Source organism: Hyaena hyaena, unplaced genomic scaffold (assembly GCF_003009895.1).
Source record: "Hyaena hyaena isolate Hyena2069 unplaced genomic scaffold, ASM300989v1 scaffold_633, whole genome shotgun sequence".
NCBI classification, from domain to species: domain Eukaryota; kingdom Metazoa; phylum Chordata; class Mammalia; order Carnivora; family Hyaenidae; genus Hyaena; species Hyaena hyaena.
In genome coordinates this window covers 1,118,923-1,142,369 of record NW_024081266.1, presented here as the reverse complement: position 1 = coordinate 1,142,369, position 23,447 = coordinate 1,118,923, and the positions used below count along the sequence as shown (strand labels likewise).

The following is a 23,447-nucleotide window of genomic DNA, read 5'->3' as shown; positions in this document are numbered from 1 at the left end:
TTATGACAATATAAACTAAAAACCATTAACCGCAAATTTTAAATTTACTTGTTTTCTCCAAAATTATTTGATTACAATAAATTTGTATATAAAATTAATAATATGTTAAGTATGCATAGATGTTAAAACTGTTAAGTTAAGCTATCCTAAATCCAAGAATGAAACTATAGAGCCAGGCTGGGTTGGATTTGAATCCTGGCCTTATCACTAGCTAATTCTATGTATTTCCATTTCCTCACCTCTAAAATAGAAATAATAAAAGTACACTGCCATGGGCATTAAGTGATATAACTGTGAGCTATAGATAAGCATAGAGAATAATTTCTGGTTATAGTAAGTAATCAGGAAATATACTTATTATAACATGTTCTTTCTATTAAATAGTCTCATTAGAAACAATGCAATATTATAACATAATTACCATTTTGACTTTAAGAGACAGAGAAGAAAAAGCAGAATAGTAGTGTTAACATTAGGAAAGGAGGAAAGGAGAACGAGAACATAACAAAATGCCATTTTATAATGATAAAAGTTACAATCAACGAAGACAATACTCATGAACTTCTCTGTACTGAAACTACACTTAATAGAACTATAGTGAATAAAAACTATAATAAATTATTTTGGTGGGAGGGATAGATTTTAGCACACCTTTTGGAAACTGGCAAATAAACAGACTCCATTATCTGAACACAAAGAAAACTAAAAATTAATAAAAATACTCCTTTTCCTCCAACTTAGTCATCTGGAAATTAAATCTGTTTCTACAGAAGTCATAGATTTCAGATTCTGGAAAAACAGCAATGGCTGTGGCAGCATAGGTTTTCTTATTTATTTATTTTTTAAATTAAGGTAGAGTTGACACACAATGTTACATTAGTTTCAGGTGTACAACATAGGGACTTGACAACTCAATACACTATGCTATGCTCACCAGGAGTGTAGCTACCATCTGTCACTACACAACACTATTAGAATACAATTGTCTGGATCCCCTGTACTCTATCTTTGATCCCATGACTTATTCATTCAATACCTGTTCATTCCACAGCTGTAGGCCTGGATCTCCCACTCCTTTTCACCTATTTTGCCCAATCTCTTACCCCCTCTGCCCTGGCAACCATAAGTTTGTTCTCTTTCTTTATGAGTCTGTTTCTGCTTTTTATTTGTTTTGCTTTTTAGATTGCAGCAGCTTTTCAATTTGTCCAAATCCCCAGATAAGATAGAGAAGACTTGTAGCAAAACCATAGACATATGGAGAATATTTACAACAAAACCAAGTGAAAAACTATACCCAAGAACCCCAAAATATGAATGGAAATAAACTACCAACAGCCACAAGTCCTGCATAGTAAAGAAACAGAAAGCAGAAAGAAATAGTGAATGTGCCCAATAGACCTCAGAATAGAAACTCCAAATAGCCAACAGATGCTTATTGGAAGTAATTTGATAACAGAGCTAGACTGGGAGGATTTGAGCTCTTCACAAGCAGGGATTACCTTACATGGTGGGATAAAAAATTTGTCTCCTATTCAGAATCATTAAGGCCACTGTTTAGCAGGTGATTCCACTGAATGGACATTTACCCATAATATTAAAGCATTGAGTTGACAACTGAAAACATCTGAACTCTACAAGCAATTCAAAATAAATTTTATTTTAAAGTATTTTAAAACTGAAACTGGAGACTTTAGAATTAATGAAAATAAGAAATATTACTTTTTTTGTAGTAGAAGTTAAAGTAAAACTCAGTTTAGTTTTAGTGTTTTAATTAAGAAGAATACAAAAATTAAGTTGGCAATTATTTAAATCCAGAAACTAGAAAAAAGAGAAACCTAAAGGAAATACAAATAATAAAGATAAAGGCAAAAATTAGAGAGCAAATGAAAACAGAATAAATGAAGACTTGCTTTTTTAAAATTAACAAAACCTTGGAAAGTATAACCAAGAAAAAGAAAAAAAGACAACAAATCTAAGTATTAAAAGAAATGGGGAAAAATTAATTAAACAAATAATAAAAAGAATTTTATGACACTATTTGACATAATATTATGTCAGTTATTTGAGAAGATATTTAGAAGCCACAATTTTCTAGGAAAGAAAATATAATTAGTAAATAAGCACACTTTTATCAAGCAATTATTTGGGGCTAGACAATGCATTTAGTGATTTATATTCCTTATTGTTTAATCCTCAATTACTTTTAAAATAGGTACTGTTTATAACCCAAATTTATAGATGAAGAAACCAGGCAAGTTTCTGGTTTCTTCACAAAGATGGTTGTTAATGAAGAGGCAGGTCTGTTACTTGAATGCAAGTCCCTGGACAACAATGTATGTTTGTATTCACTTGGTTATACTGCTACAGAGCAAGGGAGGATTAGCTTGGGAACCAGAGGCATCCTGGCAGGCAAAATAAGCCCAACAAGAGACACCAATGAGGCTAACACAAAGCTCACTTAGGTGGTAAAATAAGGCAAGTGGGCAAGTAGCTGTGGCAGGCTGGGGAACAATTGCCTACTAGAATTGTACTTGGAAATGTAGAATTCACAAATGAATAAATGATAAGAGATAAAATGGAAAAAATCAAAGAGGAATAAGACTTCAAAGGTTCTTTTAAGGTGCTCAAATTGGAGCCAATTTAGTCTTAATTTCTACCTTTCATTTTGAAACTTAAAAAAACATACCCTGGGTATATATTTTGTTAGAGCACATCGTTGAGACATCCCATATTACAAGCACAATACAAAAAGAACAGTCTCAAATCAATAAATAACTGTAAAATTGAATCCGATGACAATTTGCCAAAGAAAGCAAGGTCTCTATAATGGCCTAAGTTTTAGAACTTAAGCAATTTTCAGTTATGTTAGGTTTAAACAGAGAATAGTCCATTCCCTATTGATGCCAGATAAATGGGTTGTAAATAACCTTCATAGTACCTTTGACTTAGATTTCCCATTCTCTCTTGAGGAAGACATATCTTTGATTGCTTCTGGTGGCATATAATTAACTGTACCAACCTGTATGCCAAAGCACAGAAAACACAACCAATGAAAATATTTTCTTCTGTGTTAGATATTTCAAAACACAAATGTCAGGTTCTTGGAAACTTGAATAATTACACACTGCAGTAATATGTTTTAGAAAATCAAGTAACTGACAATAGTATTAGGACATAGATTTCTTCACAAGTCCAGCAAAATAAATTGGGTTCATAATCAGAAAAGTTATTCCTTTCAGAATGCTAAGCTTTTTCTATGATTATGATGGCAACTACCATAAAACTGTAGAGGCTAAAATTATATCAATGGTCATAAACTTTGAGAAATTAATATCAATCACTCATTTCTGTGCTGGAATAGGCCTAGAATGTTTTTTTTTTTTTTTTTTTTTTTTTTTTAAATCCACCAACCAACCAATCAAAAATCTAGCTATGCCTCCAAGTATGGGCCCATGTCCAGAGCGAGATGGGGCAGGAATCTAAATCGTCCAAGAGTTTCCACAGTCGGATTATGCCAACCTTACAGGGCATGTATTTTATTTTATTTTATTTTTTTATTATTATTATTTTTAGATAGTTTATTGTCAAGTTGGGTTTCCATATAACACCCAGTGCTCATCCCCACAGCTGCCTTCTTCCAACAGGGCATGTATTTTATTCTAAAATAAGTGGTTCTGTTTTCAAGCACAGAATACCTGTACTTTAGGGCCTTGACATAGAGGATATCTTCAAGCTGATTTACAATTAAATGTTCAGCCATATTTTTGATACAAAGAGAAGTTACTGTCAAATAGAATTGTTTCAAAGGCATGTTGTTCATCTATTCCTCCTAAAAATAGTCTAGTTTTATTTCTAGGATTATGGCACATCCACATCAGAAATCTGCATACATAGAACACATCATCTTGACTCCAAGGAGGATTACTTTTAGTTATTCTTTGGTGTTATCACCTCAGTTTTTATGGAGACAAATTTATTAAGTTTGTGACTGTATATCCTATTAGAAAAAGACAGTTGAGTACAATATCTATTACGGTGTTTCCAATAATGAAGGCCCACTTGAGAATTTTTTTTTTAAATGCAAGTGACAGGAAAAGTTTTACTTTTCTGGAAGAATGAAATAATCTTACTCCATGGATGATAAAAAAAGCAAAACATGTAACTCCAATTCCCTCTTTGGTTGCTACTAGGAATCTCTGAGACAAAGTTTAAGGTGAACTCAAGATCATGACAAAGATGATTTCCAAGACAGGCTTTATGCTTTTCTACCTCAGCTATAGGAAAATCATTGCAAAGTGCCGGATTTATTTCTACCTGATCTTGACTCTCTAAATCGTATTAAATATGGTTTTTATTCTTACAGTATCTATTCTTAATACAAAGATTTCAAATCCTTTGAAGAATGAGGTAGGAAAATAAAATACCCATTAGCAAAATACTTTACAGGTGAAATGGAACTGAACCATATAGTGTGTAGTAACCCATCATTCGTTAAGTTTTACCTGAGAGTCCTTAACAATACTTGTTGTATCTGGTTGCATTTGATTTGCAATCCCAAAATCAATTAGTTTTAGCATTCCATCAACTATCAGAAAGTTAGCAGGTTTCAGATCACTGTGAACGATGCCTTCAAAATAAAAATCCATTGTAATATTAGACAATGTAAAACATTCTAAGAGAAATTTCACAATCTAGTAGCTGAGTTGATTCCCTTGGGGAATCAAATTAAATGTTCATGTATAAATTTTTTTCGTGTTTATTTATTTATCTTGAGAGAAGACACCATGTGAGTGAGGGAGGGGCAGAGAGAAAATCCTAAGCAGGCTCCATGCTGTCAGCTCAGGAGCCCCATGCGAGGCTCGATCTCCACCAACCATGAGATCATAACCTGAGCCAAAATCAAGAGTCGAACACTTAACCAACTGAGCCACTCAGACACCCCATTTTTAAATTTTCTAAAAAGATATAGCATCTGCAAAATGCCAGGCACTATTCTAAGTTTGCTGCTTATATTAGATAATTAGAATTATCTAATCCTCACACCAGCACTGGGGTAATTACTATAATATTATTACCCTTTTAAGTGAAAAAACTAAGGCACAGAGATTAAGTAATTTGTTCAAGGTCATACAACCTAAGTGATGGGGCCATGAGTTGACCCAGGCACTCTGGCTCTAGAGTTTATGATCTTCACCATTGCGATTCACCACCCATCAGATAACATCATAAATTATATTGTCAGATGGAAGATCCTAATGCTCCTGACACCTGTCCCTACAGCCCTGATCTTAATCACTGGTGAATTATCTTTTAACTTACTGGGAAACATGAGGAGAAAAACTTCAATTAATCTAGGTTAGCAATTATTTTTTAAAAAGGATAAGGTAAAGGCAGAGAAGCCTAAGAGGAACCAAGTCCGAGTAAAGTAAAACAAACAAACAAAAAACAATAAAAAAACAAAAAACCTAGGGTTAACAATTGAAAAAGAGTAAAATCAACTCCCATACAAGGTACACAATACAAAATGACTATGAGAATGGGTGAAATAAACATCTCAGATTTTTGGGATGCCTGAAACCCAAGTGTCAGATCTGCTATAACCAAACTATTTGGAGACCCAGAATAATGGACTATGTTAATACTAATAAAGGTAAGAGTATATTTTGCACTATGGATGCATTATGGCTGTGGGGACTTGAGTTCATACACTATCGCCATTGGCTAACAAGGTTTTAAAGAAATGTTTCTTGTTACCTTCTTCTTTAAATGAGTGTTCAAATATTTAATTTATCTAGCCTAGAGGTGCCAATAACAAATACCTAAAAATTGTAAGATGACACTGTTAATGATTATTATAACTCAACATATAACGAGTTTTAAAATACCATGTTGATGAATTGTGTAAACTGCCTCCAACATATTTTTCCAGTAACTTTTACGTTCCCATGGATTGATGGATTTTTTCTTTTTGAGCCAACTATTAAGATCTATATTCCCACATTCCATTACCATGTAAATGTACTGGTCCGTGATTTCACTGTCATTAAAAACAAAAACAAAATAAAACACAATAATACACAGTTAGGTTACACTATTAAGATTTACTAAGTATTTATCTGAATAATTATAGCAAATATAGTTTTCTTTTTAAATTAAAAAAGAATCCTTACTAATCATAAAGTCGGATGATCTTATCACTGTGTTGCTGTAGTTTATTCAAATAAGCAATTTCATTCCGATAACTATCAATTGTTTGATTATCTGCTTCTTCTAAGTTCACATACTTTATAGCATGTATCTGTTTCTTTTCATTCAATACCTGGAATACCTATATAGAACAAAGGAAAAAGTTTAGAATGCACTACTTTCACACTATCACAATACTTCTAAATTTGTTAGAATTTTATGTTGAAGAACACTGCTATGAATAATTAAACATGTCTGGGCTTATTTTGAGTACGAAGGGGAAAAATATGTTAGAAGAGTTAACAGATCATTCTCAGCTACCTATGACAATGGGCATTCAAAAATACAAAGGCATAAATAAACATAAAAAGGTTTTATATCAACATATAAGAAAGATAATTTAGATTTCATATATATTTATAACACTGTTGGATTGCCTTAACCAAAAAAATACCTAAAGAAAAAGACATTCAAAAATGTTAAGAGGGGACCCTGGGTAGTTCAATTGGTTAAGTGTCTGACTCTTGGCTTTGGTTCAGGTCATGATCTCAGGGTCATAGGATTGAGCCTGGCATGGAATGTGAAGCCTGCTTAAGATTCTCTCTCTCACCCCACCACTGCCCCCTTCTCTGCTGGTGCTCATGCACATGCTCTCTCTTTTTCAAAAATTAATTAACTAGTTAATTAAAATGTTAAGAACTACTAAGGACTTTCATAGTCAATTCATTTCACAGATGGTGTGTTTTCCATTGTGCCTGGAATTGGCATTTCATTCATGTGGTTGAGTATTTTAAAATATGTAATCGGGGCACCCGGGTGGCTTAGTCGGTTAAGCCTCCAACTTCGGCTCAGGTCATGGTCTCATGTTCATGGGTTCAAGTCTCGTTGGGCTCTGTGATGACAGTTCAGAGCCTGGAGCCTGCTTCGGATTCTGTATGTCCCTGTCTCTCTGCCCCTTCCCCTCTCATGCTCCATCTCTCTCTCTCTCGGTCTCAAAAATAAATTTAAAAAAATATATATATAGCAATTGTAAGCTATGTGTATATTCAGTTGTAAAAAGTAGATTAGATCAACATGGCCACTACCTAAACTCTACAATAAAGAGAGCAAAGCTGGTTAGTCTCACAAAGCATGTTACCTTCTTTCCCTGAGGTACACTGATTATGTCAACTTCACCATAATAATTACATTAAATAATGATAATGTAATCACACTAAAAAAAATATGGGCCAGTCATGGCTTTATCATCTGGCCCTTGACTTAAGCTAACATCTTCATTATGCTCCAAGGGAAAAATGTTTAAAACACCATCAATATTATTTTACATCTTCTGAAAACATACCATTGAATATCTCACCTCGACACTATTCAAATATCACTAAAGTAATAAGTAATAAAGATTAACAAAAGAATTTCTATTAAGGCAACTAAATCAGGTAATTCAAATATATTGATAAAAGTCAATTGTATTCTCTCTTTGTTCCCATGCCTGAAATTTGAGGCAAGGGAAAGAAGAAAATGTATACAAAAAAGAAATGAATATTATTGAACAACTGGTACTCATAGTAATGTACACACCTTTTTTATAATAAGTTAACAGGACCGTCTTAAACAAATCTAGTTATTGTTAGCTGGCTTAGAAGATACAGTAAAACTTAAACCCAATAGGCTGTGCTTCATACATTGTCCTTAACAACTTGTAACATCAAAACAGCTGAGGAAGGACATTCATTCAACAAATAACTTCACTTTGTTATGTTCTAGATAGTATTCCAGATAATAGAGCAAACACTGTTGAGCAAATCAGACAAACATCCTTATCTTAATGGAACTACATTCAGGCACAAGAAGACATAAGCAACAAATCAAATAAGTAAATTACAGAGCACAAGCAGAAAATGGGCTACAGAGAAAAAGAAAGAAAGAAATGGAACTCACTGGTGACTGGAAGGTTAAGAGTTGTAGTATTAAAAAGCGTGATCAAGGAAGGCCTGATTGAGAAGATATTTGAGCAAAGACATGAGGATATATACAGGAAAACTGACTCTTATGATGAAAAACACCAGTAAAGCAAAGATTAAATCAATGAAACTAGGTATTAGGCTATAATAATAACTTGGGTGAAAAGACGGCAGTTGCTTTGACCAAAGTGGTAATAGTGGAGGTGGTGAGAAATAGTCAGATGCTGGATATACTTTGAGGTAGAACCACCAAGATTTGCTGTTTGGCTGGGTGTATGTGTGAGAAAAAGTGAAGTCAATGATGACTGCAGAGTTTTTGGCCTAGTTAATGCAAGAATGAAGTTGCCATTGACTGAACTGGGAAAGACTATGGAGCCAGAATTATGTTTGGGACATAATAGGTTTTAAATATCTATTAGACACCCAAGAAGAGATACCGAGCAGTCAGACTGCATATACAAGTCTGGAGTTCAAGTGAGTGGTCTAAGATAGAAAGATGTTTAACAACTGTCAGCATATACATGGTATCTAAAACCAGGAGTCTGTACAACACCAAAGGAATGACATGAGTTTAGAAAGTACTACACCCTCGGGCGTTGCACCATTAAGATCAAGAACATGAAGAACTGAAAAGGAATGGCCAATTGGAGAAGAGGAAAACTGAGGGGGGCCAAGTGGGAGTAAAAAAAAAAAGTTTCAACAAGAAAAAAACAATCAACTTTCCCAAATGCTAAGAAACCCAAATTAAAGCAAAGAATTAGATTTAGTAAAACTATGGAGATCACTGGTGATCTTGGTAACAATTGTTTTGGTAAGTGATAAAGGTAAAAATCTGACTGAAGTTGATTTAAGAGAACAGAATGAGAACTAAAAATGGTAAGTTTAGACAGCTCTTTTGAGATGCATTCCACCCAGAGAAGTAGAACCATATAAATTTAGAACTCAAATACATTTAGAAAATCATCTAGTCTAATTCTAGAAACTCATGTTACTAAGCTCTGTTTTTAACACGAAAAACTCAAAAAACCCAAAATATCAGTCATATATCTTGCTGAATCATCCTAAAATATTATTTACAACATGCCCTAACTGATGTTCAGAAAGATTCTTTTATGATAATACATAGCTTCATTTGCCACCCCCAAATCCTTGTTAATGCCATTTAGAGAAGAAATTTGAAAGCACAGGACATCGAAAGAAAGAGCAGAGAATTGGAATTAGGAGATAGGTCTTAAGAGATACGTCATTTGTTAGAGAGGGAATGGGAGCAGGGAATAAGAAAGATTTTTGGCTCAAAAGGAATATGCGCCCCTAGATGTTATGAAAAAAGAGCCCCAAAAGGTAAAAAGACAAAGAAAGAAAAGTTTAAAATATTTTTCTTTCTTAAATATTTAAGATACTTACCTTACTGGAGCCTCCACTTCCTATCTGTTTCAATATGGAATAAATTCTTCCTTTAACTGAAATGCATTCATTTGTTGAAGAGGATGCTGAAATCTAAATAATTAAAATATATAAAGATTCAAAGGTGCCAAGAATATGCCTGAGAAACTAGCTTGCAGTTAGTACAGTGAAATGCTTCCAATTTTGAAATTATCTTAAATTTCAAGTAATTAGGTATTAGTCACAATATTTTAAAGAGGAAGTTTACATATCTTAGTCAAAGAAATAAGCTTATCAATATATAGATAAACTCCAAGATCTCCCTCCTCTACTTTATTTTTTAAAATTTAAGAATAGTTGACATACAATGTTCACTTTTACTTCTTAACATAAATTAATAGAAGATTTAGGGAGCAAAACAATGTCAATGCACAAACTCACAAGCTATTACTTTTCACCTTATTCTTTTTTCTTATATATACCTCTTTACTTACATACATATGTAAATAATTATATCTATACTCTTTCCTCACTTAGCGCTGCATTATAAGGGAAGCAGTGTGCTAGCTAAGGTGTTAAGAGCTGCAGAGTCCATCAGACAAATGCAAATTTCAGCAAAATCCCCTTTTTGCTGAATGATGTTCAACAAATCAGTTAATTTGAACTTCAGCATCCGCCTCAGCAAACTTGTAGCTGATGTACTATTGCAACAGGCCCCATTTCCCTTCTCTTATGCCAGAGCGCTCGGTGGATCTATAAATGCTTTGCCCAGATGGAGTACAGTGAGAGGATTCATTTCAAGCTGACGAGGAAGCTGAAGACACAAAGAGCACCTGATTAGCTGATTTCCAAGGTTGAAACAAGGTCTGTCTGAATAAACTTCAATTTAAACAAGCCCTTTTTTATTTGAATCCCACTGTAATCTCTTTACCTTTTAAACCTCAAGGGTTAAAAAACACTGTTGAGTCATGAAATATGTTTTCTATAAGAAAGTATTAGGCTTTGAAATATATACCTGTTATTTTTCATTCATTTATAATTTCAACAAGGTTTTTCACTACTCCCATCCCTCTTCCTTTTGGAGCATCTTCTCATACTTAAACTGAAAATTTCTGAGAGGGAAGAAAGCAGTTCAATGTCTTTGCCCCCTAACTCCTAACAGTTGTTAGAGTAAGTCATTTCTGATTTATTTCTGACTCAATACTAAAGTGAAGTTCAGTTTCCCTGACACAGGACATTCTACATCTCCCTCAGTCCATCCTCTTCACTGTGACCAGAGTAATTTTTTCAAAATGCAAATAAGATCATTTCACTTTCCTGCTCAAACCTGTTACACAGCTTCTTACCCCCCTTGGGGTAAAACTTAAAGGGCCCAGCAGAACCCTAAGGATCACTTCATCCCTTCCTAAACTCTTTTCAGTTTCCTCCTGACACTGGCCTTTTCTAGAAGGCTCCTGGCCCATTCCTGTGGTCATGACTTGACTTATAGGTATCAACTCAAACAGGGTCTGACACGAGGAAGAAGTCAATAAATGTTTTGAATCAATGTATGAACAAACCTGATCTGAAGTAATTTATTATTCTGCTTCAGTCTTCAAAACACCATTTCTCTTTCCATAGCATAATCTACTGTCAGCTTTTTTGTTCTTTATTCATTGTAAAATATACATAACAAAAAATTTGCACTTTAACCAGTTTTAAGTTTACAACGCACTGATATTAAGTACATTCACTGTTGTGTAAACATTACCATCATCTCATATTGAAACTCTACACCCATTAAACAGTAACTCTTCCCTCACTCCCTTTAGACACTGATGACCATTGTTCCACTGTCAGCTAATTTTTTAATTTCTCAATTTGTAATAGCTAATTACCTGTGTGTATATTTGTTTCTTTTTTGCTGTTCTATTTAAATAACAATTGCTATCTTTCATTAACTAAGTAGCAGGCTCTGTTGTAAAAGTTCCATATGTTAACTAATTTAATCTTCACAATTTTCCTCTAGGGTAGCTGTCTTAATTATCCCCATTTTACAGATGATGAAATGGCCACAGAAAATTTAAGTAATTTACAAAAGATCACACAGCTGGTAAGTAGTGAGACCAAGATTCATGTCCAGAAATTCTCCTTTGAAGTTCATGCTTTCTACCAGTATTTAGCGGCTGCTCAGATAGTTATTAAAGACTAATTTTAGTATTGATATCAGGAGTATTTTTACTCCAGATGACAATACAATTGCCTTACCGGCAAAAACAATTTTCTCTTATTTTTATAATTACTTTATATTTTAGTAGCATCTTATATTGCTATTTTGATACTCTTGAAAACTTCACTGTATATTAATCAGCCAGTGAAATGAGACTGCACAGTAACAGTAGGCTTAAATAGTGAAATGGAATAAAAAGTTATCTCAATTACAAGACATATTTTGTCTAGCTATTCAAACTGAATCTTTTGGCCTAGTTCATAAAAAACAACTTCATTAGCTTCTTTAATAACTAACCTCTCAAAGTCACAAGGCACTCTTAAGAGGATATTAGAAAAGAGTTTTGCCTAATAGGACTAAGAATGGACAAGTTCTTAAGGCTTTTCCTAACAACTAGATCTATAAATATAAAATCTTTGGATCTGATTATAACTTAAACATATACCATAATAAATAAAGCTTATCAAACCTGTAAAGTTTGAAGTGGAGTAACAGGTATTTGCTGCTTCTGTTGCTGGAAACAGGCAAGTTGGCTATAAGGTGTTGACAAATGACAAGCAGGTGGAAAGTCATTCTTTACAACTGGAGTTCTAAAACTAGGAAAGATGTGGTTTTAATTTAAAACACTAAAACTGTAAAAAGAAGATTCTGACTCTGTTTTCGTGTGAGTCTAAAAGATGCATATAAATTTAAATGTATTACATCATACAGAATCCAAGTCAGTTTTCATAATATGCTAAATTATTTATTCTAGATACAACATCACCAGAAATTTCATTTTGGGCAAATTCTTTCTGAAAGTAATTTTTCGTTCCTAGACAAGAAATCCTTACTAGTAAAATTAATAAGATGGCATTTAAAATATAAAGTTGGGTTATTTTAGAAGAGTTTAGCCAAGGAAACATTAGCCTATGGCTTATGAGTCCTTTTTAACAATAATGCTCTACAACAGCATGCTAGAAATATCTGAAAGCCAATTACATTAGGAGTCTGGACTTAGATTAAAGCTGTTGAGTTGACATTTGTGCTTTGCTTATCTTATTCGTTATCACATCCTCAACACTTAGAATGGTGCTCAATACAAAGGGGTTCTACAAATATTTGTTGATAATATATAACCTAACTTCACAAAAAACAATTACATCACTATTCTAGTTAGCAACCATTCTTTAAAATATTCCACATATGGGGTATCTAGGTGGCACAGTCAGTTAAGCATCAGACTCTTGGTTTCAGCTCAGGTCATGATCTCTCAGTTCTTGAGTTCAAGCCCTACAGCCTGCTTCAGATTCTCTCTCTCTCCTTCTCTCTTCTCCTCCCCTGCTATCTTTCTCTCCAAAATAAATAAAATTAAAAAAAATATATATTCCACATATAATAAAATGAGATAATATATAGATAGCAAAACTATATTAAATTGGTAAGAGCCTAGGCTATAAAACTCTAAGGCCAGTTCTAATTAAAATCAAAAATTACATTATGAAAATTAAAAACAAAAGGCATCATGGACTTAAGTTATCCTCTAAGACATTAAAAATATAGCTACTAGTTGAATGATATGATGTGCCACATTCCTTCCTTTTCTTTCTTTGAAATGTCATTAATTTGCTTTTGCGATATCCCTTATGTTTTCTATAAAATACACTGACCATCCAAGTTCTTCACTGATCCCTCATTGCATCCACTCAAGTCTCTTACCTTTGAACACTCCCAGGATATGTGACCTATACAACTAACTTCTTTCAGAAACTATCACGTTCCAATGAAAACCCCTCCTATGCTATAAAATGTACCTACCTTTTATCATGTCTAAGAATGCTAACCTTTAAAATACCTCTCTCAACTATAGAAATATATCCATGTGGCAATGCATAATTACCAAGAAGTTTTACATATTTAGAGTATTTATACATTGCAGGTACAGATTACAATATGAGACTTTCAAAACAATCCTTAAAAATGTATTATAGCCACCTTCCCCTCCCCCCCTTTTACAGGTAAAAAACTGATGTTCAGAAAAATAATTTGGAAATTCTTTAAAATAACAGAGCATGATTCAACTCCAGATCTATTTAACCCCGAAGCCCATGTTATTTCCACTGTGCCAAACTAGAATGCCAAAAGTAATTACCAGCTCATGTAATCATCCAAGGCACTGCTACTTGGTGTCTTACAAATAGATTTTGGGTCAATCCATTTAGGTGTTGATATTGGTGGTGACTGCTTTGAAACGGAAAAGGCAGGTTGCTCAAAAGTGGTTTGTTTTTGCTAAATCAAAAAAAATCATAATTTACAGTTTTTAGACACCTGTTCAATAGTTTTACAAACATTTTAATTTCTAAAAGAAAAAAATAAAAATATAAAATACACAAACATGCTAAAATAAGTGAACATATATATTCCAGACTTCCAATAACTTTTCAGTATAGCTCTTTTACTCTAAGTTCCAACGCCTTATATTTTCCTCGAAAGGATTACAAGTAGAGGGAAGACACATGGTATTGTTTAACAAAACAGGATCTAATATCCTCTGCCATCTGGACTACTATAACCATTACTGAACTTTCATAATCTAAATGCATACTCTCTACTTCTGAAAACTTGTCTTTCTTTAATCAGTAAAACCACATAGGAATGGTGAAATTAAGTGAAATTAAGGAAATGGCCATGAGAGGAAGAAATTATGAATTAGAAGTAGATGGAAGTGATCCAGAGCCAAATATCTTCAAGGAATGATGGGAAGTCACTAGGATGTTCAAAGATGATAGCAATGAGCAAGGAACAGGATAGTATATCCAAAAAGCAGAAGCCTCAAAAGGTCAGGGCTCTGTAAAGAGAAGAAATGATCTGGACATAGCTACAGGGAGTTTCTAACTATAAGTAAGTAAGAAGTGGGACAAAAACAATCTCTACTGGAAAGGGTTGCTGGAGAAGGAATGACCTCAGGAAACCACCTAATTTCTTTTTCTTCTTTTCATAAGTGTGCTATCCAGCAGATTTTAGTATGTTCACAGGAGTACACAATCATTAACACTATTTATTTACAGAACATTTCCGTCATCCTAAGAAACTCCATGTCCATTAGTGGTCACCCTCTATTCTCTACTCTTCCCAGTCTCTGGCAGCCACTCATCTACTTTCTGCCTCTGTATGGATTTGCCTATTCTGGACATTTCTTATAAACGGGACCACATAACATGTGGCATTTCGTGATAGATTTCTTTCACTTAGTATGTCTTTAAAGCTCATCCATATTGTAGCATTTGTTAGTACTTCATTACTTTTCATTGTTGAATAATAAAATAAAATAATAAAATTAGAGTACCACATTTTGTTTATTCATTCACCAGTTGTTGGATATTTGGGATTATTTCCACTTTTGTCAATTATGAATAACGCTGTTATGAACATGCACGTACAAGTTTTTGTGTGGATATAGATTTTCAGTTTTCTTGAGTATATACTTACAAGTAGAATTGATAGATCATATGATAAGTCTATGTTTAGCCTTCTGAGAAACTGCCATACCATTTGCCAAGTAACTGCACCATTTTATATTCTTACCAGTAGTGTATGAGGGTTCCAATTTATCTACTTCCTCACCAACATTTATTATTGTCTCTTTTTAATTATAGCCATCTTCCTGGGTGTGCAGTGGTATCTCATTGTGGTTTTGATTTGCATTTCCCTAATGACAAATAAATGGTTTCTCACCCTGCTACTGACTTTCAAGTTTCAAAGAGAAAAACAGGAAAGATGCTGTTTCATATGATCCATAATTTAATCTGTCAGGGTTCTTCCCATCTAATATTTATTATTTACTTCATTACTTAGCTCTCTAAAAAAATAAGATAAAGTCTCTTCAATAAATAGTGTTGGGAAAACTGGAAAGCAATAAGCAAAAGAATGGGATCAGGGCACTTTCTTGCACCATATACAAAAATTAACTCAAAATGGATTGAAGACTTGAGTGTAAGACCTGAAACCATAAAATTTCTAGAAGAAAACATAGGAAATAAACTCCCTGACATGAGTCTTAGCAAGGATTTTTTTGGATGTGACACCAAAAACAAAGGCAACAAAAGCAAAATAAATAAGTGGGACTATACCAAACCAAAGAGCTTCTGTATAACAAAGAAAATTGTTAACAAAATGAAAAGTCAAACTAATAAAGGGGAGAAAATATATGCAAATCATATATGATAAGGGTCAATATCCAAGATATATAATGAATCTCTACAATTCAAAAGCAAAAAACAAACAATCCAGTTAAAATTGGGGCAGCATATGTAAATATGTCTAAACATATAGACATACTTTTCCAAAGACATATAGATAGCCAATAGATAGAAAGAAATGTTCAACATCAGGGAAATACAAATCAAAACCACATTGAGATACCACCTCACACCTGTTAGAATGACTGTTAATCAAATAGACAAACACTACACAGTGTTGGCAAGGATGTGGAAAAAAGAGAATTCTTGTGGAAAATTGGTAGGAATGTAAATCAGTGCAGCCACTATGGAAGACAGTAGAGAGATTCCTCAAAAAATTAAAAATAGAACTATCATATGATCCAGCAGTTCTACTTCTGGGTATTTATCCAAAGAAAATGAAAATACCAACTCAAAAAGATACAACCAATCCTATGTTCACTGCAGCATTATTTACAATAGCCATGACATGGAAAACCTAAGTGTCCAATGATGGATGAATAATGAATAAAGAAAATATAGTTAGTGTGTGTGTGTGTGTATGTATAGTATACAGTGGAATTATTAGCCATAAAAGAGAATGAAATCTTGCCATTTGTGACATGGATGAATGCTGATGACATTATATTAAGTGAAATAAGTCAGAGATAGAGAAATACCGCATAGTATCACTTATATATGAACTAAAACAAAGAAACAAAGAAATAACTCCATAGATACAGACGGCATATTAATAGTTGACAGTGGTGGGGAATGGATGTTGGACAAAATAGGTGAAGGGGGGTCAAAAGATACAAAGGTGGGGTGCCAGGGTAGCTCAGTTGGTTAAGCGTCTGACTTCGGCTCAGGTCATGATCTCGCAGTCTGTGAGTTCGAGCCCCACATCGGGGTCTGTGCTGACAGCTCAGAGCCTGCAGCCTGATTCAGATTCTGTGTCTCCTTCTCTCTCTACCCCTCCCTCTCCCTCTCTGTCTCTAATAGAGATAAACATTAAATAAAAAGATATAAAGGTATTTCCAGTTACAAAATAAGTTATGAGGATGCATGTGTAGCATGTGGCTATAGTTATTAATACTATATGCATATTTGAAAATTGCTAAGAGAATAAATCTTAGAAGTTTCACCATAAGAAAAATAATTGTGTAGCTGTATGGCTACAGATGTTAATTGAACTTATTATGGTGATCACTTCATAATACAAGTATTGAATCATTAGGCTGTACACCTGAAATTGATGTTATATGTCAACTATACCTCAATAAAACATAAAAATACTTATTTTTAAAAGTACATAAATATATAAAAGTATATATATATTCACATGTGATGATTTATTAGTATTTTTAGTAAGTTAATAAACACTTTTAAAATGTCTCAGTTTTACTTTCTAACACAGTAAATACAGATAAATATAACTTACATAAGCAAAGCTCTTTAGGCATCTTCATAATGAAGAGACAAAGAGGGTCCCAAGACCAAACTATGTGAGAACCAATGAGTTAGAATATAACGAAAAACAGTGAGGAAGGTATAGCCATGGACTATATATAGGTATGGACTCTCTAGTAGCCTACAAGATCATTCCTTCTGAAACAACCTTTGACCACTGGGAATGATTATTAAACCTGTTATTAAATTCACATGCACTGTCTAGTCTATATTTTTCTATTTTATCCATGGGATAATAGGAAATTTGTCAAATCTTCTGGTATAGCATTGCACTGGTTCAGGGATTAGAATATTGTATTCTGTAAAGGGCAAAATAATAAACATTTGAGGCTTTTTAAGACAGAGGTCTCTGTTGCAACTACTCAGTTCTGCTGTCACAGTTCAAAAGCAGTCATAGGCAGTAATAAATGGTCATGTGTTCCAATGAACTATATTCTATAGACAGGCTGAGAACTACATTCGACTGACAGGCTATGGTTTGGTGACCTCTGCACCAGTCTACCAGAAATCTAGAAACACCACCGAAAATAAAAAAAAGACTTCATCTTGACATATATTTTTACTGATTCTGTGACTATTCGTGATCATTGTTTTGTGAATAATAAGAAACATCTTTTAAGTAAACTATTCCACTAAAAATGGTCCATAACGATTTAATGAAAGAAAAAGATTTAACACGATCATTACATTACAAACAATGGCAATGTTACACTATAGAGGAAAGGAAAGTTACCTCTGTATCAACTTTTCGGGCTATTTCTGGAATCTGCCACTGATTTGAAGATACAGTAGGATTCTGGTTTATAGATTCTGACTTTCTCTTAGACTGCCATTGTTTCTGGTTACTCTCTGGAACCTTTGGTTCTTGATGTTCCTTAATTTCTGAAATTGCATTTGTTGTTGTTATCAATAAAAGGAAAGAATATTTGATAATAAAATTAAATCTGAAATACGACACCTGTTACAAACTGTATTAGTACTTTGCTCTTAAAAACAGAGAAACTAAAAACATTAAGCCAGCTGCTGACAACTAAGTTTTAGTTAAGTCATTTTACTAAGGTATAACACAACCCTGTTTCTAAGTTACTACCTAGAACTTTATTCCAGACCATTTGAATTTAAATACTTCTGGTCTTCACCAGAAAACACCAAATAAATAAATAAAAATTTCAAAAACACATACATATCATAAGGTCTTACTAATAAAGAAAAGCTAATTCACTTTTCATAGACCTCTAGTATTTAAAAACATTTTTTTAATGTTTATTCATTTTTGAGAGAGAACAAAGAGCGTGAGCCGGGGAGGGGCAGAGAGAGAGGGAGACAAGAATCTGAAGCAGGTTCCAGGCTCTGAGCTGTCAGCACAGAGTCCAAAGTGGGGCTTGAACTCACGGACTGCTAGATCATGACCTGAGCTGAAATTAGATGCTTAACCAACTGAGCCACCCAGGCACCCCTAGACCTTTAGTTTTTTTAACAAAAATTTTACCTTAAACTAGCCTGTAACTTATTTTCTTAATGGTCTCCCAACAAAAAAGCCTCAACACTGTATTTACTCTTCTATAAATATCAATATTCATTGTCACCATGATAATGCAAAAATCCTAAAACAAATATTTGCAACTGATAAAAGGGATAATGAATTATGACTAAATTATGTTTATTCTTAAATGTGAAGTTTGCTAAACATGTGAAAATCAATTAATTTACCATAATAAGAGAACTGAGAAGAAAAATACATGATCAACTCAATAAACACAGAAAAAGCAGTTGACAAAATTCAATATTCCCAAAAAAAAATCTAATGGCAATCTAGGTATAAAGCAAAATTCACTGTTTTGATATTAGATATTTACTGTTTTGATATTAGATATTGATATTAGATAAAAAATCTATAGCAATTATCCATACAAGGGTAAAATATGGAAAGCTTCCCTCTAAAATAAGTAATGAGATAAGATTGCTCACCTATCATCCCTTCTATTAATGACTATGGTGTTACATGCAATACAACAAAGAAAAAAATGAAGGTTAAAAGGAATAGTAGGAAAAACGTGTTATATTATTTTCAAACAACATGAAAGAATTCATAGAAAAATATTAGAATTATTCCATGAATTTGATAACTCACTGTATCTAAGATCAATAGCTAAAACCAGTTGCATTTTTATATACCAGCAACAATGAGGTAGAAGATTAAAAAATGTCTTAAAAATATTCCATTCATCATCACAGTATCAAATGTTAGATATCTAGCAATAACTCTAGCAAAAGAGAAGAAAAATCTCTAACACAAAATAGTTCTCAATAACATCTTAAATACTACTTAAATGAATGAAGGGATACGTCAAGTTAGTGGATTAGAAAACCTATCTGCTGAGATGTCAACCTGTTCCATTAAGATCTCAGTAAAAAAAATCCCATTAAAACAAAGAATCTGGTAGATTCTAATATTTATATGGAAACCCAAAAGGCCCAAATAGCTGACACAGCCTTGAAGATGAATGAAGTTGGAAGATTTTATAACTGATATACTTATTGCAGTAAATAAAATAGTATTGGCACAAAGAACTATGGAACAGAGAAGAATCCAAAGGCAGATATCACACACAGGATCATCTAATTTATAATTCACTAAGGGAAGGGTGCCTGGGTGGCTCAGTCAGGTGAGCATCAGACTCTTGGTTTTGGCTCAGGTCATGATCTCATGGTTCATCAGTTTGAGCCCTACATCAGGCTCTGTGCTGACAGTCTGGAGCCTGTTCAGGATTCTGTTTTCCTCTCTCTCTGCCCCTCCCCTGCTCACTCTGTCTCTCTCTCAAAAATAAACAAATAAACATTATAATCCAGTGAGGGAAAAGAGGGTCTTTTCAATAAAGGATGCTGAACCAACTGGATATCTACGTGGGGGAAAAAAACAACAGAATCTTGATACTTCATATTACATATATACAAATATTAAATTCAGTTAGAAAATAAGTCCAAATGTGAAGGGCAAACATCTAGTAAATCATCTAAAATATATGGAAATATCATTACAATCTTGGAGTAGGCATAGATTTGTTAAAAGACACAGGAAACACCACAAAGGAAAAGACTGATAAATTAAAACACATGATAATAAGCATTTCTTTTCCTAAAAAGTCTTTACTACATTATGGGAGAAATTACTTTTAACACACATATCCAACAAAGGATACATATCTAGATGACATAAATATGTCCTAGAAATTAATGAGAATAAGAAAACCCAGTAGAAAAATTGGCAAGAGTTTCAAACAGTACTTCATAAGAGGATATCCAAATGGCCAATAAACATAGAAAAAGATGTTCAGCATCATAAGCCATCAGAGAAGCGTAAATTAAAACCATAGTGAGATAACATTTAGCAGCATCCAAATGTCTAAAATTAAAAACCAACAATAAAACAATTGGGACTAATATGGAGCAAGCAATTCCTGCTGGTCAAAGGGACAACCATTCTAGAAAACTGGCACTATCTGCCAAAGTTGAACATATGCACATACTGTGACCCTACAACCCATTCTTTGGATACCCTCAAAAGAAATGTGTATGAATAGAATGATATTTCAATAGACTGTACTCTCACAATTTGCATGATTTTGTAATTGGAAGTTTTACTATACAATAAAGTATTATTGGCACTATGAAGGTAAGTATTTACTGAAAAACATTAGGTATACGATTAGTAATTGGTAAAGATGATTTTTCAATAATATCAATTTATACTAGATACCATGAAAATATCCTTCAAATACTAGAGACAGGAATCTATTCTGAGTCAAAATAATGGCAAATAGACCATTGTAGGGTGAATAACAGTCCGAGTTTACTGGAAAGTGGGGGCCACCATGCTATATAGAACTTTCAGGGCTAACACGAGGGAAGTTCCACTTTGGAAACCAAAGGGTCTCAGCAAGCCTAGTATGTCCCAGTTTTCCTCCTCAGTCCAATTAAAGGAAAAATTTAGTCAATCTGGTAACCTTTGTTTGGACAAGGATCATCTAATTCATGATCTTGTTCAAAAATCTTTAATGGTACTCTGATATCTACAAAAAAAAAAAAAAAAAAAAAAACGTAAGCATGGAGTTCACTTTATCTCATCTTATCTTCTACTTCTATATGACCTGTTATAGTTTTCTGCATAGACTGTCTCTTGTTCCTAAAATGTTTTATTCTTTTGCTTTAATTATTTCCTCCATCTGAAATACTCTATCACTGCCATTTCTTCCTATTTAAAAGCAAATGTTTCTTCACCTCTTTTCTCCTCCATGAAACATTTTCTTATTTACCCTAAACCAAATAGTCAATGTTTCTCCATCCTCTGAATTCTCATAGCATTTTACATTCTTCTCATGATACCCTCTAAAATTCTACATAGCATTATATTTATCAGTCTGTCTCCCATACTAGATGGCAATCTTCTTGGGACCCTGTTTCATTCATTTACATACCCTTAGAACATTTATCATAGTACTCATATAGTAGAACACCAAATGTCAGATAAAAGAGGAAAGAGAATTGTCATATAGATACAGCTTGTGTTTTTTCCAGAAAAGTATTTGTCAAGTCAACTGAGAAACCTAACTCAGCCCCAATGTACTTTCCCTCCACTCTTCCTTTTACACAGCTTTTAGTCATATAAACTTCCGTTGCTACAGAATTCAATACTTTTCATACACCCTATATTATTCAATTAGCATACAAGATAAAGGGACATATAGTCTTATATTGCAATTTTTAGATGGCTGGTCAACTTTCACAAGCACCAGAGTGCTATTCTTAATTAATAAAAGCCTATTTTGTCTCCATTACCTTCTAATTTTGTTAGAAGACTTGATTCAGTTTTATTCTTCAAGGTTACTGAATCTGTAATAAGCTCAGAACTCTTCTCATCCGACAACAGAGGTTCCTTGGAATAGATATTTTGAATAGACTACATGAAAAGAATAAGATGCAAAAAATAAAGTCTCATAAACAATAATAGTACTAATTTGTCTTAGTGTTCAATATACTAAAGTCTCATCTATGTGAAAAGATTGTTAAGAAAATTATCTACTATAATAAAACTCTGAGGAAAGATTAACTTCTTAAATTATTGACTAGAGCAGTGGAATCGGCCATAACCATAAATCTGGCCAATGTGCTTTCAATGGACATAATCAACTACTAAAATACATTCACTTAAAAAGAGAGGCTGAAAATTTGAATCTAACATAAGACATGCCTCATTATTTTGTTACTATGATTGTATTTTATCCCCAAAATAACTTTAGTGAAAATTCAGATTTGTATAAATCTAAACCAATAGTTATTTTAAAATCCAAAAAGTAAACTTTTGAAACAACTATGCACTATTCTCTAAGGTAGCTGTGATTAGTTCAAATATTAAGCATAGACCATGAAAGAGATGAATTACAAAAAATATAAAATTGAAAAGACCCACATTGTGAGGCCATGGGTTGAACTCAAGTATAATAACAGTATGAGACTTAAACTGTGTCCCGTCTTTGCATTTATGAAGACACATCACAATCTACTCTCATTGCTGTATAAGATGCCCTGTCAGATCATATGGTTAAGCACAACAACCAAGAAACAAAAGTTGGGGGGAATGGCTCCCACAGCTATTTCCAAACCCAGGCCAATTAAGCTGCTTAAACATAAGCATCATAATTATTATGTCATAGTTATCCCCGGAGATCACTGATCATCTCTCTACCACCTCAACTTTTGAGGAACAGTTTAGGACTTCTGGACCCCTCCCACTAGTGGTCCTATATCTCTTGGGGCTTCAGAAACACTGTTGGACCCCTTCCCCAGGGAAAACTCCATGGATCCTAGATCAGGAAACCTCGCTCCACAGAAAGATTTAAAAATTAAAATACCTTTAAATTTCTCAACTCACTGGAATCATTTCCACTTGATTTAGATCCAGGTACAATCATATATCCGTGTTCTGATCCAGAGGTCTGTCTATTACCCACAAACCAAAATAGTTTTAAAGCTTAATTTGAAACT

At 33.5% G+C, this 23,447-nt stretch overlaps 1 protein-coding gene across 4 annotated transcripts in view; it reads right to left on the bottom strand.

Moving 5' to 3' along the window:
• The window catches only part of TTK (TTK protein kinase), a 39,245-nt gene that overhangs the window by 3,309 nt on the left and 12,489 nt on the right, over positions 1-23,447 (bottom strand). For 3 of the 4 annotated variants that reach the window (XM_039216429.1, XM_039216431.1, XM_039216432.1), the window contains 10 exons: positions 23,315-23,402; positions 22,242-22,362; positions 18,139-18,287; positions 13,871-14,007; positions 12,209-12,335; positions 9,552-9,644; positions 6,171-6,328; positions 5,886-6,037; positions 4,503-4,627; positions 2,939-3,019 (listed from right to left, as the gene is read on the bottom strand). In XM_039216429.1, coding sequence (XP_039072360.1) covers positions 2,939-3,019; positions 4,503-4,627; positions 5,886-6,037; positions 6,171-6,328; positions 9,552-9,644; positions 12,209-12,335; positions 13,871-14,007; positions 18,139-18,287; positions 22,242-22,362; positions 23,315-23,402 — 1,231 coding nt within the window. The remainder of the gene's footprint in view (positions 1-2,938; positions 3,020-4,502; positions 4,628-5,885; positions 6,038-6,170; positions 6,329-9,551; positions 9,645-12,208; positions 12,336-13,870; positions 14,008-18,138; positions 18,288-22,241; positions 22,363-23,314; positions 23,403-23,447) is intronic. The other variant, XM_039216430.1, reaches the window with a different exon arrangement.